The sequence below is a fragment of the Acanthochromis polyacanthus genome, chromosome 15 (genome assembly GCF_021347895.1).
Source record: "Acanthochromis polyacanthus isolate Apoly-LR-REF ecotype Palm Island chromosome 15, KAUST_Apoly_ChrSc, whole genome shotgun sequence".
In the NCBI taxonomy this organism is placed as follows: domain Eukaryota; kingdom Metazoa; phylum Chordata; class Actinopteri; family Pomacentridae; genus Acanthochromis; species Acanthochromis polyacanthus.
This window is the reverse complement of record NC_067127.1, coordinates 32,990,729-33,010,873: the sequence shown is the minus strand read 5'-3', so window position 1 is coordinate 33,010,873 and position 20,145 is coordinate 32,990,729. Positions and strand designations below refer to the sequence as shown.

General features: G+C 39.8%; 1 protein-coding gene across 6 annotated transcripts in view; it reads left to right on the top strand.

Moving 5' to 3' along the window:
• The window catches only part of arfgef3 (ARFGEF family member 3), a 105,197-nt gene extending 94,489 nt beyond the window's left edge, over positions 1–10,708 (top strand). For 5 of the 6 annotated variants that reach the window (XM_051959744.1, XM_051959742.1, XM_051959745.1 and 2 more), the window contains one exon: positions 543–10,708. In XM_051959744.1, coding sequence (XP_051815704.1) covers positions 543–734 — 192 coding nt within the window. In that variant the 3' untranslated portion in view covers positions 735–10,708. The remainder of the gene's footprint in view (positions 1–542) is intronic. The other variant, XR_007947132.1, reaches the window with a different exon arrangement.
• Positions 10,709–20,145: the final 9,437 nt, after the last annotated feature.

The window sequence follows — 20,145 nt, the reverse complement described above, 5'->3', positions numbered from 1 at the left end:
TCTAGACTTCATTTATCATTAATTTAATGCTATCTTCATTGAAAAACTGCTTTTCTTTCAAAATTGAGTAAAAGTTGACCTACACTACTGTTCAAAAGTTTGGAGTCACTCAGACAATTTCATGTTTTCCATGAAAACTCACACTTTTATTCATGAGCCAACATAACTGCACAAGGGTTTTCTAATCATCAGTGAGCCTTTCAACACCATTAGCTAACACAATGTAGCATTAGAACACAGGAGTGATGGTTGCTGGAAATGTTCCTCTGTACCCCTATGGAGATATTCCATTAAAAATCAGCCGTTTCCAGCTAGAATAGTCATTTACCACATTAACAATGTCTAGACTGTATTTCTGATTCATTTAATGTTATCTTCATTGAAATAAACTGCTTTTCTTTCAATGATAAGGATATTTCTATGTGACCCCAAACTTTTGAACGGTAGTGTACCTGCTTTACTTATTTGCGGTTGTTGTTTAAGACAAGTGTCTGCTTGTGTGTTTGTTTTTACTCACTGAAACCGTCTCCGTCCTCCTGCAGGCGTGGACCAACATGGTCCTGACTCTCCTCAATCAGGTCCTCCTACTGTCAGACTCGTCCTTCCTGGCACTGCAGCCGGCGCTCTATCCCTGCATCAGCCAGCTCTCCTGCCACGTCACCGACGCTCGGGTCCGCCAGGCGCTGCGAGAGTGGCTGGGCCGGGTCGGCAGACTCTATGACATCATAGTGTGACGCCGCAGTGAGGAAATGTGCAAAACGCAGACTGTCGGTCAGTGAAGGAGGTAAACTCATGAATTTAGAAATTGGAGAGATTGATGAACCATTTGGCTGATTGTTGACAAAATGTTGGGTTGCTAGAACAGTCATGATCTTGACTGGGCGACTAGCAGCCTTTAATGTCATCATGTTGGATTGGTGGCGCTTTTAAAGGATGCTGGCAGACATTTATGTGGAGGATTTGTTGGCTGAGGAAGGATGTGCAGAGAAAAGACTTCCTTTGAGAATGGAACTGATTTGATAGTAAATGTGCCATTTCTGCTCCTGTTTTTCAGTTGAATTTGTTCATTTCCAGACCTCGAAATGTGCAAGAAAACCAACAAACATGCACCTTTTTAATATGATTTGTTTGTTGTCCGGTTGCTGGCCTTGCCCTGATGTGGATGCAAACATAAATGTGCACATGTGCAGTGAACTACAGCTGTTGTTAATCTCCTGCATATTTTTCCTTCATGTGTTTCTTCGTGGAACCTTGTGAAGTTTCATCATGAAGAAACAACCATATTTACATTCACTGCTTTGCTCCATTTCAGTGTAATCAAATGTTTTTTTTCTCTTTATTTTAACATCTTACAAACACTACACATTAGCATTGCTTCCTTCTGTACTCTGCAGTGAGGTGTGTCATGTTTGTGTGCTTATATTCATGCACTTGTAGAGCTTTTTACAAGCATTGAACTGTGACTCCACAGCAAAACAAAAACTCCACAAGGCACCTTTAACCCTCTGAACTCCAAGCAGCAGTTTCTGGGTGTTTTTTTTCCTCCTGTCACATTTTTTCTTCACTTGGGGCTTATTTTTTTACTGCAATATAAAGTCCTGCACCTCAATGGAAAGAGAACTACCATGATTATAAGGAGGCAGAAATATATGTATATGCAGTAAGACACAGTTAAAATGTCATAAATCTGAAAATATGACAACAGAAAGTTGAATTTCTTTGATTAGTTATTTGACAAAAATTAACAAAAACAACCTAAAATCAACTGTACAACACTTTTCCAAGTGCCCACAGGTATTACAAACACTGGAAACAAAAATACTTTTTTTCCGAATTTCTTAATAAGACAAGTAGAATAAAGTGATTTTGATTAAATATCTGCCCAGCACATCACAGATGAGTAGTTCAAGGACCATCAGAACAGTGAAAATACCACCGGTTCTAACTCTGATAAATGGTATAATCTGGTGATTTATTTGACAGATAAAATGCTTTTCCGACCCGGTGGCAGGTTTTGCGGTTCAGAGCGTTAAGAGGGAACTGTATTTTATTTACAACCTGGCACATATTTTCATCTTGGCCATATTTCCACTACTTGTTATGAGAACAATGAGGAACTAGAAAAGCACTCAGAGAGTGCAGACCTCCGCCAGGTGACAATACACGCAATGTTGATGTGTGGAGAATTGTTGCTAATGAGTCCAAGTAATATTTGATGAGTTAGAAGCATTTTTGTCAAAGCCGGCCCTATCTCTCAATTGTACAGAATCCTTCAAAAAACTCCTGGATCCAGACGGTGATCCGGATCACCTCTAAAATCTAATCGATTGTTACTTTTGCTCTTCCGGACATCCTGTAAAAATTTGGTGAAAATCCGTCCATGATTTTTTGAGTTATGCTGTTAACAGACAAACAGACAATCAGACAGACAAACAAACTCCGATGATTACATAACCTCCTGGCAGAGGTAATGATGGAAGTTACTTTGTGAGTTTTTTTTTCCTCTTGTGAGGAGCAAAAATTAACCGTGTCTCAGTTGTGCCGACAATCTCTGACTGACAGCAAACCGTCGAGGAATGTGTTTACATCACAGCGATTAGAGCTGAAGATGAAACCAAAAGCAAACCACCAGGATCTTGGACATGATTCAAAAATGTCTGTCTAAAGGGTGGAGGTGATAACATAAATGATTACTTCTGTTCTTTCATTTCTTCAGAATCAGAGTGACGCATGGAGAAGGAAACTTGCCTTGCATTTAATCTGATTGTGTGTTTCCACCATCGATCCTCCAACTTTAAATACACCTACAACTGAATGTCTTTATTATTCACTCCTGCTGAAACCTTCTGCAACAATTGAGTATTTATTCAAACCAAATGCAGCATACAGTATGTGTAATATTGATCTTTAATGCTTGCTACATGTTATTTTTCCTATTCATGTATGTATGCACATGTATTTATGTAAATGCCTCTTTATTTTAAATATTTAATGTCATACTGAGATTATTCTATTTTTTGTGAGATTTGATTTTCTATCTGATCCTGTGCTATTTAATTATTTTTCTCTGTGTTAAAGGGACGCCCTGTGATTTAACAGTGAAGCTACAGCTGTCAGTGATTGACTCCCACAGAGGTCGCTGACACTAAATATTCATTTAAGTCAGGTTGGTGATGAAGCTGTTGGAGCTGCTTCAGCTTAAAAATGCATCCTATGTTTAAATCTGTGCATTTAATGACTTTTTTTAAGTAACCAACAGCTCCAGTTAGTGGATTCCTCTTTTATTTATTAATCCATTAATCCTGTAGTCTATAAAATGTCAGAAAACAGCGTAATTTCTCAGAGCCTCAGGTGATGCTTTCAAGTAACTCTTCGTATTCTATTTATAACTGTGAAAGACAAGAAGAAGCAGCAAATTTGGATTTTTGTTTTAGCTGCTCGAAGGATTTATATCAAATATCCTGTGAAGGAATCACATGCAGTCAATCTGTTGCAGTCAGATGAAATGAAATTTCCTGAGCACGTTGCTACTCCACAGAGGATTAACCCTTTAAATTTGAATGACCTGCAGACTACCAACCTTGTGAGAAACGTGACATTTTTGCTCCAGTTTTATGGCAAAATTTGTGTAACATCAGTAAAATTATAATCAATAAGCTGTCCGTTCTTTCCTTTAACATTCTTACTTACTAACCATGATATTTGAGGACAATCAGTTTCAGCCACAACAATAAAACCAATGACAGGTGAAGCGAATGATCATTGATTATCTTGTAAAAGTGGCACCTGTCTTTGGGTGGGATGTGTCAGGCAGCAAGTGGACAGTCAGTGTTAGAAGAAGGACAAATGGGCATTTGAAGGGTCTGAGTGACTTTAACAAATTGTGCTGAGTAGGTGATTGATCAGATCATATCCAAAATGGACCAATTTACCAAAAGTCCTCCAAGAAAGGACGACTGATGAACTAGCAACAAGGTCATGGACACCCAGGACCCGCTGATGAACATCTGGGGCAAAGGTAGTGCGTACCCAGTCTTCCATGTTGCAAAAACTGTTCAGGAATGGTTTAAGGCATCAACTTGGCCTCCAAGTTCCCCAGATCTCAATCCAATTGAACATCTGTAGGATGGGTTTGAAAAAAATCTGATCAATAGAAACTCTATCACTCAACTTCCTGGATCTAAAGGCTCTTCTACTAATATTTTGGTGCCTAAATCCATAGAACACCTTCAGAGGTCCATGGAGTCCAGGACTCGACAGCTGAAAACTGTGCTGACTTCCACAATAATAGAAAAAAACAAGTTAAAAGTCATGGCTGATTGGTGTATAGTACCTCTTTGTAGTCAGAAATCTACAAACTGTAGAGTGTTACTTTTGAGTATTTCCAAAGAAAAATGCTTTTGCTCTCTCCTGGATACCAAAAATAAATGGTAAATGGTCTGTATTTATATAGCGCTTTACTATACCTGCAAGGTACCCAAAGCGCTTTACAATACCTGCAAGGTACCCAAAGCGCTTTACATGATACATCACATTCACCCATTCACACACACATTCACACACTGATGGCGGAAGCTGCCATGCAAGGCGCTAACCACGACCCCATCAGGAGCAATTCGGGGTTAGGTGTCTTGCTCAGGGACACCTCGAACACGACGGGGCGAGGATCGAACCGGCAACCCTTCGGTTGCAAGACGGCCACTCTACCCACTGAGCCATGCCGCCCCAAAAATACATTAATTTAAAAACATCAAATATGTTTAGACTAAAAAATGATTACAAATGTAATTAAAATTAAAATTTATATTCTGTAACTGGCATTACTCTGGGTTGTGGCAGCAGGGTGAGCTGAAGCTGCATTGACCTCCATTCATTCATGTGTATTTCAGCTTATGGCTGAATGAATGAATGAAAGAAGTGACACTAACTTCAGCAGCTGGAGCCATATTGAGGCCGGGCAGTAGATCGGGGAGGGCAGGGCGTCTGATGCTAGTAAGAAGATTTACTCTTCTTTTTTCAACCAGTTCGTCAGCAGCTGAGGGTTTTTCATTTGTGCTGTTGCTCCAACGGCTTCTTCTGTGGCTTCATTCACTCCTTTGTGCAAATTATCTCTTGCATTTGGTGCAGAGTTTGTTACTGATAGTGTTGGACTTCATCACCATCTTTAACCAACCAAATGCTCCTGTGTTTGAGGCTCCTATTTGTCACCAAGAAGTAAAATTAGTTACTGGCACCTTAAAGACCTTCAAAATACCATTTATTGATGTGGTTTTCTGTTATTTGTTCGTCCAGAAAAACTGCTTCTGATAGAACTTGAGGCTTCATCTCATCCATAGTTGTTGCTGCTTGAGAAAAGACACACAAAACCCTAAATGATGCTACAGAAGAGGATTTAAAAACCAACAAAGACGCTTTTCTGTGGCTACTGATTTGACCTGTAGCCACAAAAAACAAACTCTTCTCCACCTTTGAGATGCACCTTCTTCCCGTGCAGTCCTTACCAAGAGACCTCTGCTTTCTTTGGCCTGTTTTTCTTTGATGAAGGTTGTGCTGAAGGGAGAACTCCAGATTTGCTGATCCTTTGTGTTTCTTCGACCACATTTCCTGATCAACTAAACTTATGCCAAGTTCTAATTGCAGTAGTCTGCAGGAATACCACTGAGCTGTGCATCTGTACTTTATTTGATCTTATTCATAAATGTGGAAAAATCTTGAGGAAATCGGTCAACTTGACCAGCAAGATAATCAGTCATGCACGTTTTCAACCAGCAATACTGAAAAGGAAGAACTCTATACTTTATTGTAATTCATTTTCCAGTTCTCCCTAAAAATGATAATAGGCCAAGCTGAAAGACAAAAAACTTCCAAAAGGAACAAAAAAAATAGGCATCAGGTGAACCATGTAGTGGATCATGAACATGCATCTTGGACGCCTAATTTTTTACCTTTTCTTGTGCCAGTGTTGGCAATTCATCTGAAACTTTGGCCAATAGGAACAAAAAGCAGTCTTTTGTGTACAGCAAAGATTGGCTAAAGGACAAAAACCCCAACTGCGGATCCACTTTGACTTAAACCGTCTGTTTTGAGGCCAATATCATGCACACTTCTTTGGATGACAGTGTCTGGAATCATTTAGTCATGTTTGATCAAGTGACGTCGATGAGACACCAGGAAACTGGATCTCAGAAACTTTCAGGATTGGAAACTTTTGCCCTAATTCCAACTTGCAAATCCCTCTTTATTAGGTTGCTCCTTTGCCCTTTTGTTCTTTGGAAGTAGTAAATTCAGACGAAAGATAAATAGCAGTAGAGCATCTGTCTCGCTGCTGTGTCTCGTTGTGTCTCTGCTGACTCTGAATCCCTCTTTCTGGGGTTGCTCCTTTGCACTTTGGTGCTTAGCAGATCATCAACAACTATCACATCTTGGATGCCTAGTTTTTACCTTTTATGGTGCCAGCTTTCACAGTTTGTTTGCAACTTTGGCCAATAGCAGCAAAAAGCAGCGTTTTCTGCATGGTATGACCCAACAAAGATTGGCTAAAGCACAAAAAACTCAAATATGCGTCTATTTTTGCTTTAAGTGTCTGTTTCAAGGCCAATATCGTACACACCACTTTGGACGACAGTGTCTGGAATCATTTAAGGAAACTGGACCTTGGAAACCTTTGCCCTAATTAGAACTTGGCAGTTCCTCTTTTTGGGGTTGCTCTTTGCACTTTGATTCTTTGTGGATCATCAAAAACTATCACATCTTGGATGCAGAGTTTTTACCTTTTCTGTTGCCAAATTTCACAGTTTCTCTGCAGCTTTGGCCAATAGGAGTAAAAGGCAGTCTTTTGTGTACAGTATGACCCAATGAAGATTGGCTTAAAAATGCAAATGTGGGTCTACTTTGGCTTTAAGTGTCTGTTTAAAACCCAGCATCATACACATCACTTTGGACGACAGTGTCTGGAATTGTTTAATCATGTAAAGTGATGCAGACGAGACGCCAGGAAACTGGATCTCAAGACTTTTTCAGGTTTGGAAACTTTCGCCCTAATTCCAATTTTTAAAGCGCTCTTCTTGGGGTTGCTCCTTTGCACTTTGGTTCTTTGGAAGTGGTAAATTCGGACTAAAGATAAATAGCAGTAGCGCATCTGTCTCGCCACTGTGTCTAGTTGTGTCTATGCCCACTTTGAATCCCTCTTTTTGGGGTTGCTCCTTGGCACTTTGTTCTTTGTTAATAATCAACAGCTATAACATCTTGGACACCCAGTTTTTACCTTTTCTTATGCCAACTTTGACAATTTGTCTGCAACTTTGGCCAACAGGAGCAAAAATCAGTCTTTTGTGTACAGTATGACCCAACAAAGATTGGCTAAAGCACAAAAAAAATCAAATGTGGGTCCACTTTGGCTTTAAATATCTGCTTTAAGGCCAGTATCATACACACCACTTTGGACGACTGTCTGGAATCGTTTAATCATGTAAAGTGACGTAGAGGAGACGCTATGAAACTAGATCTTGAACACTTTCCGGATTGGAGACTTTCACCCTAATTCCAACTTGTATATCCCTCTTCTTGAGTCTTTCTCCTTTGCACTTTGGCTCACTTGAAGTAGTAAATTCAGACAAAAGACAGACAGCATTAGTATATCTGTCTCACCGCTGTCTCATCTTGTCTCTGCTGACTTTGACGTCCCTCGGCCCCTCCCAGCGTCCTGACCCGTCCCCAATCGTCCTTATTCCTGCTGTTCGAGGCCGAGCAGCCGTCGGACAGATGTTGCCGGCCATCAGTGTGATCAGCAGCAGCAGTGGCAGTGAGGAAAAAGGATTTAGTCGGTGTTAAGTCCGTGATAGCGGGGGGGGAAAAAAAGCAGTCGGCTAATGTGTCGGTGTCATGCAACGATTCTACCGCAGCAGTGTATTTCTGCTTATTCTACATTTTCACTCTGATGATGCACATTCGTCATAGCGGAGATTAAAGGAGTTTGAAATCGTCGTGATTGTGGCTGAAGATCAGCATGAGTGAAAACTTCATCTGCACTCTAAGCAGATTTGGGTAAAACTCTGTGCAGCAAAAATCCGCCACGTGTTCCGTCCGGCCTTTTTTGCATTTGAAGCTCTTATTGTTTTCTGGCCAGCAGCTCCTTCCTCCGTCCCTTTTTTCTGGAAAATTCTAATCGCATTACCTCCAATATTTTACAGTAAAACCATCTACAGTTTACTGACTTTGCTGAGGGATTATTGGGGCTCGGAGCTGATTGAAGAGAGGCTGTGACCTAAAATATTTGCTTTGGCCAGAGTGATCGTTTAAAAAACATTGTAAAAAGATTCTGCAAAAAACATTCCCAGTTTGACGACTGCCCGACTTGATAGATAAATGTCTGTTTGCAGGGAGGCTTTGCTGACTGTCTGAGAGCGTAGGAGGGAAAAAGTAAAGCAGCTTTGACTTCACTGTCTGAACCGGACGCAGAAACATGACCCAGACATCTGACACAGTTTCTAAAGTGGAATGTCACTGGACGGAGGGGGCATGAAGAACATATAGAGGCGGGAAAATGGCATTAACCTCCAGGAAATGGAGAGGAAAGGAAATGTCTCTTGACCAAATACACATATTGAGTCCTTTACAGAAATATTTTGCCTGTAAACTTTTTGATTAGGTTTATTTCTGTCTTATAAACATCGTTCGAAGGGAAAGTTTTGGTGTTTGGATGTTCCGTGGCAAACAGGAATGAGCCCCAGTTTGATGGATCTCAAATGTACTCATAGTGATTTCTGCTGTTTTGTGGAGAAAGAACAAGATGATGGCACCATAGAGCCAGAAAATGTCATAAAAATACCATAAAATCAAGCCCATAATCTTAAAAATAAATCCTTTTCGGTGTTTTCTGTCTGTCAGAAGATCACTACACTTGACTGAACATGCACCATGCCTTTTTTCATCTTTGTTGAAACATTTATATTTCATTTATGTTCAAGCTGCGTTTTTAGTTATTTGAGGGTTTGTCAAAGTTAATTTGCTCACTGTGAGCTGTATTCAGCATGTTTAAAACCTCTTAAAACCCACCAGAGACCCATTTTTAGCTAGTTTTAGCCAAATGCACATTTTCAGAAACAAGACATTTTCCACTACCATTCAAAAGTTTGGGGACAATTAGAAATGCCCTTATTTTTGAAAGAAAAGTGTTTTTTTTCAATGAAAACAACATTAAATGAATGATCAATACAGTCTGGACATTGTTAATGTGGTAAATGACTATTCTAGCTGGAAACGGCTGATTTTTAATGGAATATCTCCATAGAGGTACAGAGGAACATTTCCAGCAACCATCACTCCTGTGTTCATCTGACTGAGGTGAATAAATGTGCTGCATTGTGAGAAACGTAGGATTCAGTGAGTTTGAAGTTTGACTCATACCAAAGACGAGAAGTCTGGATATTTCAGCATCACTATTCCAGATTTGTTTCTCCAAAGTTCCTCCACATTCATAAAAATGATGTACTTAATAATCGCCTAAACCACACTCACACCCTTTTAAAAATATCTCAAGGAACATATTCCCAAAATTTGATTAAATGTGTAGTTGCAAGGTAAAAAAAAAAATCAGATTTAAGTTGAAAACCTTATTTTAGTTGATTATTTTGACACAAAAACATGAATTGCATCAGATTAAACTCATTGAAATTAAATTCAAGTTGAGATAATTTAGCTTCATGACTACATTTGTCCCCTCCATTCCTGCTGAACACTGGAGCAGTTTAATTATTTTAAATTAAGTACGTGACACTCAAAAAATCCCTTAAACAATAAGGAAATACTACTTGAAAGAACTACATTGTTATGCGTAATCAACTTAAAAACTTGTTTTAATGCAACCAATCATTAAATAATTCAGATTCCTTTGATTGTACTTCAGTTGTAGTTTGTTGGTTGAACGTAATTTGATTAGAAATGGTCAAAACTCAAAATGATTGTTATTTTATTAGTGTGGTGAAAAAAACAGATATGGCACTAATTCTGATTAAACCAGTTACGACAATTCTATGTATTTTTTGTTGACGTTATACTGAAAATTGGGTAATTTTCTATTTCTAGATCACTGAGGCTTGTAACTCTTTATTCTTTTACTTTTTTAGAAACTTATTAAAATCTGGATGTGTGGCTCCACTCTGCGCTCGTGAACTTGAATTAAAGATTGTTCCATTTATCAGGTAGAACAAATCTTAATTCCAAAGACAAGATATTGGAAGGGATGATGCAGAAAATACGAAACACAACTTGGTGTACGTTTGTTTTTGTTATTCAGGCTGGATGGAGATTTAACAGAAACTGTTCGGTCTGTGTGCCTTTTAAAAATGTCATGGACTGTTTCTGGAATGACACGGCTGTAAAAATGTGACTCGCATCCTCCAGTATTCCTGCAGATGAATGTGCAGAAGCTCCTTTCTGCACGTTCATTCAGGTCTATTTGCTTCCTTCACTGAACCTGAACCGACATCAGCAGGTCAGCTCTTGTTGTGACTGATTTCTAAAAGTGCATTTTTTTCCTGCTTTTGATATGACAGAGAAGCACCTGTAATATTTCCTCCTGATGTTTCTAACCTGTTCTGGCTTTTGTCCTCCCTCCTGAGCTCCGTTGTGTAACTGCTGTACGTTTCAAAGCGCTTTGCCAGCAGGCCTGTGTGCTCTGTGTGTCGCACAATAAAAGCAGTTTGTTCCAGGTGTTGTACGTCTGATAATAATCTCTTCAAATACCTGCTGCCGTCACATTTAATCCCAACAATTTTAGAAGAAAACTGTTGGGTTTTTGTGCAGATTAACTAGAATTGTTGTCTTTGGTCACAATTAGGCTAGCTGTTTCCATTTGTTTCCAGTTTTCATGCTAAGCTAAGCTAATTGGCTTCAAATTTGCTGAACAGACATGAAAGCGCCATCAACCTTCTGATTAACTCAATTCGGAAGTCAGAAAACCAAGTACAAAGGCAATGTACCATCTTAATATTTATTTATTTATTTAAAAGCATGCCCATTAGCTGATGCCAGTGGCACCAGCTAGTCTTCCTGGGGTCCGAAAAAAGAAAGCAACCTTACATTAAATAGGTCATATTTCCAGATCACTTCACTCAAAATAGACATCTTAATATACATCATGTTTATGGTAATACTACCAGCAGCACATCAGTGCTGTGTAATTTTACATTTTCTTACATTCAAACAAGTTGATATTAGTCTCCAGAGCAATAATTGAATAAACAAGAGCAAACGGAACAGAAAACAAAGCAGAAATAAGACATTATACTTGTCAGTCTGGATTATGCATTCTAAGATGGTGTTTGAATGAGACCTTGCTGTTATGTTGTCCAATGTGGAGGGGAAAGCTATTCCAAAGTTTGATAGCACGATAGATAACAGGCTTTTTTTAAGCACTGGATTTTGGGCATGGTAATGTAATTTAACCATCATCTGCTAACTTAGTGGAATAACTATGAATCTGACTGCATCTGATAATATGATTGTGTAAAAGCTCAGGTTTGCTGGAGTAAACAGTATTACTGAGGAATGTGAGTGTACTTAAAGAAACCTTTTTTCTATTTTTAACCATGACAGTTTACGATGCGTACTTTCTGTATTTGCTCTGATGGGGCAATATAAAAAAAAAAAAGGCCTGTAAGCTCTATTCTGGGCAGTTTGTAGTTGGTTCAGCAGATCTTTTGATGCAGAGAACCAAACAGGTAAGCAATAGTCCAGGTGACAGAATTAAAGATTTAACTGCGTGACCCAAAGTGTGTTCAGTAACGTAAGGAAGATATTTTCTCACCACAATTATTGTGTCAATGTGTTCTGACCATGACAATTGACTATCTATTATAACACCTCATAATTTAACCTTATCAACCTGTTCTGTAAGTCCAGACAAGTTCAGTCTCATTGTGGGTCTAGATGACAGTTTGTGACTTCATCCCAGAATAATAGATTTGGTCTTTGAGATGTTCAATACCAACTTGTTTCGTTGCATCCAATCAAAGACCAAACCTAACTCAGAAGTTATAATATCGTCTAGCTCTCTGCTGGTATTTGCTGCGTAGTACAGTGTAGAATCATCAGCATACATTTGTACACTTGCTTTGTGCAAAACAGATGGCAAGCCATTTGTAAAAATATAATAATATTAGATAATAGATTGCAAACATTTCAGCTGCGTGCACATAGTAAATGCAACTGTCATAGTGTTTTTTCATTGAATTTTGAATGGTAATTTGTGCAGAATAACTGATTATTCTGCATAAATATTAAGTACATTTTGGTAGATTTTGTTGCTATTGATCACAGTCAGTCTAGCTGGTTTCACTTCTCATTTTTATGAAGCATTAAGGAATCTTTTTTGAAGCAAAAACACTTTCCAGGTTGACATAAACCTCTGTGCTGGAGTTGCCACCAGCTACTGTAAGTTTTGAGTCTGTTGAAATGGAAAATGTGATGTTTGCCTGACATGAACACACTGCTGAGCTCCCAGCGGCTGTAAATCCTCCCATCAGGACCAGTGACGCAGCTCCTCCCTGCTGGACGCCAGGACTGTCTGCTGGCCTCATTTCTTCCTCCCTCCTCCTCCCCTGATGCTCATTATTTCAGGCTGATCACTTGCTGGGTGCAGTCAGTGTCTCTCTGAGCTCCCAGCGGACTCCTACTCTTCACCTCTTCGTCCTCCACCAGCCCTCTGAGCGCTCTCGGCCCCCCGTGGCCCCCTGGCTCCGGCTGGGCTTCACACCATCGTTCACCATGAGGTTCCTGCTGGAGAGCAGCTGGATGAAGTTTGGACCGGCCGGCCGGGACTCTCTGGACTGGTCGTCTGGACCCTCGGCCCTGCCTTCCACCGACAGACAGACACCGGTCAGTTCAGCCAGATACCATGAATAGTTGTTTTTTTGCGCTTTTAATTAATTAGATTGCCATTTTTAAAATGATCTCTAAATCATTTGGCCTACAAAAATTTCTAAAAATTGAATGCAGCACAAGGTTTCTAGAAGAAAAAGTGAATAATGACAATTTTTATAGCCAATATTAGGAAATAAAATGTGTTGAATTTGAAAGTGTTAAAAATTTTGCACATCATCATCATCTGTTGCTTCTCACGTCTATAAATCTCTCGATCTTTCTACGTGTTGCTGATCTGAATAACAACATTTTGGCGTTTGGCCACTAAGGTGACATAATGTATTTAAATATAAGATCCTAATCTGATCATTGAGTGTTGTAAATCATTTTGGCATTAGGGACTAAAAAGTCCCCATTTGGCATTTTTCATATTTTTGTGGCGCTTCTTATTTTTTATGCTTTACAGTTGGGCTTTTCCATGGTCAAACATATTTTTATATTTCACAAATTTTGCACGACTGTATAGCCAGACAGAACTACAAGATCAAATGTGGATTTACTTTCCGATAGATGCTACATGCAAAGGTTTCCAAATCTGAGATGCAGTTTAATTTCATCAATTACATCTACTTTTTAAGATTTGATTTTTCTAAGTGAGATCTGGCCGTATTTAAAACTAATGCACCAATCAAACAGAGTGTAAACATTTCAAGTGTGTGAAATGTTGAAATGCAACTTTCATGAGTTCTTAAGTTGAATTTTGCACAAAATATAAAAACAAAAATATAAAAATTCTTAGTTTCCTCACTAAGATTCTGTGTCGTAGCAGTTTTGCAGCTTACTTGCATTTAAAATCATTACTTCTAATGTGACACGTCTTACTGTTTGGCTTTTTTTTTTTTTTGCTCAAATTCTCCAGAAAAATCAAGTCCAGTAACTTTATTTCGTTTTCATTAAAACTCAGAGCCTTATCGAGTGTTGAAATGTGCACATCTGCAGTATGTTCAGCAGCTTCTTGATGGTGCAGATGATCTCATGTAAACAGAGGTGTGACTGACAGCGCCCTCTATTGGCCAGATGTTGTCTGACTACTCACTGACCACAGTATTAATTTTACAGCTTGTTTCTCCGTTTTTCTTGCTGCTCTCACTTTCCTGCAACAACGTCACAGTTTAGACTTTAACAAAACTACGAACCCAAATCCAACAAAGTTACTTTTCTTGTCTTGAGAAGAAGAATCGAACATTAAAATGTTGATTAATGTGAACATTCAGCATAAAATCAATGTGGGAAAAAAATGTAAAATTACCTGAATTATAATTATTTAGTTTTTAATTTTACTTAAGGATAATTAACAAATAAAATAATTACTGGAAGAAAATATGCAAACTGTGCTTCAGCATTCATTATATTATTCTGTCCTCACAACATCTAACTTCTTGTTATTTTGACTCTCAGGGCCAGAGCTCCGGTGAGGCCATCTTCAGCGCTGGATCCATCACCTACATCGTCATAGCAACCGTCTCCGTCCTCCTCCTTGTCTTCAGTATCGTCAGCTTCCTGATCTGTCGCCGGCGGCGGAGCTTCAGCCTCAACGGCAAGCTGGGATTGGCCAACGTGATCGCTCTGGAGGACCTGCAGGACCCGGAGAGGAACTGTGAGCTGCTGTCGTCCATCCGGCGCAGCAAAGGCCAGCTTCCCAGCTCCAGCTCCGAGCAGGACGTGACGGACGGCGTGTTCCTCATGGTCTACCTGCCCTCGCCGTACGAACAGACCCTCACCAGGATCGCCAGAGCTGCCAGTACCAGCAGCTCCAAGGACCTGGAGCTGCTGCCGCCGAGTCCTGGTCCGGAGACGTGCGGCAGAGATGAAGAAGAAGGGATGAGGATGAACGATGAGGTGATCATAGAGGAAGATATCAAAGACTGAATCGGAGGAGAGAAAAGAGAAGGATGGATGATGACATTTCCAGTTAAGGAAACCAAAATCAAACCTTCTTAGCTACCAAGACTAGACCACTCATCTATCTAGGTCTTGCAGTGAAGAAAAGAATCGGCCCTGTCCTGCTGCACCAACATCTTGTAAATCCTTTTTTTTTTTTTAATACAGACGTGATTTCGGATCCAGAGCTCGTTGTCCATCTTCAAACCTCCCTCTGGATGAATCCTCAGTGAGTCTCCTTTTAACTGAAACGTTTCAACCTGCTGAAGGCTGACGACTCTGATGCAGAACAGAAGCAAACCACAGACTGAAAAATGCTGCAGAGTCACATGAAGTTTGTTTTTTACAGCGTGCATCGTTCCTGGAAAAGACAATGTGACTCATTTTTGACCTCTTTTGGTTGCAACTACTATTGTAAAAACAAAATGTACATGTGGATGGAAAACGTTCTATTTTTTACTCATGTTATCGTTACTGTGTGCATTTTACCTGTGACACATCTTAGCATCATTTTAGAATTGTGTTGAGCATCAGTGATAGTTTCACAGCCCTCCATAGTGACGGAACAATTGTTATTTTCTAATTCTTGTATTTGTATTAACTTTTATTACTTTGGAGTATATTTTTGTCTCATTGTTTGACCTCTGGATACAATAAAGTGGAGAGTTCTCCAGTACCATCCTGCAGTATTTTCATGCTCCCATATTATCTGATTGAGGTGAAAGTAGGATTTAGTTTCAAAGTTTCTCCAAAAATCAACTTTAGGTGGTGGAGGTGGTTCATATTTATGCTAACCCTCAGAATGCCAGGCAGTTTCTGGGCATTTTTTGCTCCATTTTTACTCACTGTGGGATCATTTTTTCCCTACAGTATAACGTCCAGCACCTCTGTGGAACAGAACAACCACGGCTAATTAGAGAAAACACAGAAATGTCTTTTGTGCAGCATGACATAGTTATCTGATAAAGTATGTGGAAAAAAACATAACTTTTAATAGTTATTTTACAGAAGGGGGGGGGGGACCCTGGAATTTCAAAAGGTTCTGAATTTGTTTCCATGCTTGTCTCCTTTCTCTTATGTGTAAACATAGCCTGCAATTCAGCCTAAAAATCGCAGAATTTTTCAGTTTTTACAGAATCTCTTTACTGCTAATAGGTCATTTTTGGCTATTTTTAAAATGTGTCAAGTGGGGCCTAGTTATTTGAGATCCCAGGAGCAACCACCACCTAAATAAAAGCTTTAAGCAAACCAATGAAAAGTTAAAATGAGAAACTATATAAGTTAACCACAAGATTATGCTTATGCTTGATGCAAGAATGATTTTAATAGGCTGATATATATTCTGAAATGATTATTGCTATAGAAGAGAATGATTTAAAATAAGTTATTTGATCATGCTAAGAAAAATGATTTAAAGAAGTGATTCAGTGTAACTAAGTGAGTTTTGAATGGAAGTAATCTGTGCTGTTCTGAGCTGTATGCAGACAGGATGGGAAAAGCAGAAGTCTCCTCAGAAATGAGGAACTTGGAGTTTCCACAGGATGACAGGATGGGCTCAGGCCTACATTGTCATGACAACTGAAGTGTGTGTAACAAGTGGATGTGTTAACAGAAAAGATGGAAAGAATGATGTATGCGTGATAGGAAGAAGGTTGTGTCTTAAACCTATGAATTAATTACCTGGGCGTACCTACTAGTTAGAATTGTGTGTGAAAATGTGTATGTGCTAAGCTGAAGTCGAGCTAGGGTATAAAACCCAGAGACACAGACACTGAATTCGGAGTTCTCCCCCGGAGGGGAGAGATGCTGCTCGCCGGAGCTGCCGGGGAGCATCGCCAGAGTTCTGAAGAATCTTCACCGGACCCTTTTGCCCAAGAGACGTGAAGACAACGCAGGACTTAGGCTCCAGAGTTCGCTGAGAACATTGTTGGAGGCAAAGTCTTTTTCTGACTTTGTTCAACAAGCGAGGACCACACTCTGCTGAAAGGAGAGTCCTGAGAGGTCTGCAGTTTTCCAAAGAGATGAAGAGAGGCAAGCACCCATGGCATCCAGAGAGGCACAGGAGGCAGCAGCAGAGGGCTGCTCCACTCCAGGGGCTGGAGGACCCAGTGACCCACCACAGCCTGGTGAGACGGGGGCTTTCCACCACCACCATCCGACTGAGAAGACAGCTGAGACGCCCGCACTTGTGTTCCAGCTGCTACTAAAGATAACTGCCAGACCAACGATTGGCTATCGGGACCTTTCCACTCCCCCTGCCTAGGAAGAACACCCTCTGCCCACAAAGAAGACTTCGTACCGAGTCTGCTGGTCCACGGAGGAGTTCAACTAGACGCAGGTGAAGACCGGGCGTGGCAGCTAAGGCCTGGCTGTCCGCTCTCTCTCCTAAATTTACTAATTAGAGAAGATTCTTAGGTACGCTCAGCTTAGTTTAGTTTAGTTAGAAATAATCAGAAATAATTAAATTGTTTAATCATGAATTAATGCTGTGCCCCTGCTAATAATTGCTTAATAAAACGCTATATTGCATTTAAAGAGAAGCCTTATGAGATTATTATGATTCACCTATTCTGCATAGTGGTAAAAAGTTAAGTTGATTGTGTGTATTAAATCTAATGGTTCTTAAAGGTTACTTTAATCCAACTAGTTATTTAAACATTACCCCTGAGGTTAGTTATCCAAACCTCTAAAACAAACCTAGGAATATCAACAAGTGCCACAGTTTTAAGAGGAAAGCTGTCGTTAACAAACGTGGTCAATAAATCAATTCTACTACTTAGGTGGGCTGCTTAGTAAGAGAGTATTTATTGGAGTAAGAGGGGTAAGACGTTTGGAAGAAGACAGTTAGGACCTAGGCGAGTATTCCTCGACACCAGCTTAATTATTCTGCTGAAACCTGTTAGGTGGAATACTAATAGGCAGATAGAATCTAACCCTTTAAACGGAGAGCTGGTCCTGATTTAACCTGAGGCAAGGGTTAAAGAAGGCTATACTGACCGACAAATGAGACATATGGAATAAAGCGATTTCAATGAAATATCTTAAATTTAAGTTTAGATGTGGACACTTTTCTCAACTGAACAACAGATGAGTAGTTAAAGGACTGCTGAGAAGTTCAAAATCGTAAATTTTTTTTCCATTTTGCAGTTTCCGCCTCTTATAAATTGGATTGTATTGGTGTTCTTTCTTTCAAATCTTCTGAGTGGGGGTTAACCACATGTTGAAAATCAGATGAACTGCAGTAGGATTGATGCATAACTATTTATAATTGTAGCGTAACCACTGAAGTGATTATATTGCACTCGTTAAGTAAAAGGGTCACCACCCTGGTTATCTGGGGAAATTATTAATTTAGGCAGCATCTCAAGGAGATTCCTGTTGAAATACAGTTGATCAGTCTAATATCTGAAAGTCTAGAATTCTCGGTTGAAATTGACTTTAGTTCTCACACACAGAAAACACACAGGACGGTGGATTGGTCTAAGTGAAAACATTTATTAGCTATTCTACCAAAACAATACAGGTGAGCTATGTACAGTGAGAAATGTGACGTGTGTGTACGTGCATAAAGGTGTGTATGTAAGATTGTATGTGTGGGTGTGTGTGTGGATCAGATTCAAATCAGCATATTAAAATATGAGGACTATGGTGACAGAAAGCCAGATAGCGGATGACCTGACTCAATGAGACGGTAATTTGGACTACGATCGATACGCAAAAAGAAAACGAAGTGGTTGGATTTAAATAACCAAGTGGTTAGTGACATCAACCCAGATCAGGAACAGAGAAAGCTCAGCTGGTCAGTAGAAATGTCAATCAGAGTCTCCTCCTGGCTGGGACGTGTGGGCCGGTGACGTCTTTACAATGCGCCTGGACTTCGCTGGTCGTATCGTCGTTATGGCAACGCATTGACGTCCTGCCGTGGGAGCTCGGTTCGGCACAAGTGGATCTGGACCAGCAGACCTCTGAGGCGTTGAGCGAAGAGCAGAGCCGGTGTCCGGAGTTGATGAAAAGATCACTTGATTAAAATGGTGGCTCTCGTTCGAGTTTAGCAGGCGTTAGCTGAGTAATAGTCAAACAGATGTTGACTGGAGAGCTGCCGCAAAATTTAGGAAAAACGGAAAACTGGTTCTAATTAGTTCTCGTCAAAACTTTCGAATCAAAGAAAAAAATAAGTTCAGACTTGCGTTGAAAGTGAGCAAAAATGTCTATCTTCAATTACAAAAATGTCCAGAACGAACTGGAGAAAGAGACCAAACTCTGGAATAAAGGAACTTCAGGGGATAAAGAAAAGAATGCGTCTTAGAGAAGAAAATTGAGATGCTCAGCAGCATTTTCGGAGCAACTCATGAGGGGAAAGAGAGAAAAAAGAGAGAGAAGAGGCATTGTCCGGCCTTTATCTGGCCAGGAGACCTCTGGGCGGAGGAAGGACCTTTCGCGCGATTTTCTAGTAACCTGATCACTCTCCTTTGTCTTCAGGGGAGAGGGGAATTGATGTTGGTTAAGAATGAACTAAAATACATGATATTAAACACGCAAACGGGATCTGTTTATTCCTCACCATAATCCTGTCAACCAAACTTTAACACAACCCTGATTATACATGCTAGCAAATACGTGAGTTATTTAATTCATTCAAACCATATGTGAATGTGCTCTAGGTACTAAAAATATATGTCACAGTGAAGATATGATTACATGTCATACATATGGTAATGAATAGCACAAGTTTCACCTTTCAAATTCTTAATGGAAAATAAATTCAGAGGTTAATAATGACATTCATTCTGAAATCATCGTATCCTTTGACGTCAGTAGGGGGCACTGTGGGAAGAAATTGAATTAAACAAGCCATTTAATAATTTCATGTTAATATAACCTACAGATATGAATTTTGAGTATGTGTGTATGTCAAAGAAATACATGTATCCCAATTTTCCTCCTGAAACTGGGGTTGTTGCTGCAAGGGTCCCAGATAAATAGCTGTAATTCAACCTTGGCATTAATGGCACCTCTCCCACCAGGGAGCGAGAGTTCTGGTTCTGTCCAATGTTCAAAATGACAGTTTGATGTGGGTGTTAGACCCCATCCTCAGAGAGTGGGTTCTTATCTGAGTTGTCATCTCCTTTGGAATTCCAAAAGACCAAGCGTGTATGCTACATAATTTACTGACAAGGAATATAAAAACAGAACATTGCATCTAATGTTTTTTTTTTTAAGCAAGACACTAAAACAATATTTCAGAATCGTAGTATGACACAGAAGTCATTCTTTTTTACAAGCTGAGAAATCAAAGTGACTCAGGGACAAATGTTTCCTAGTACAGTTGCTGTGATTAGGTTT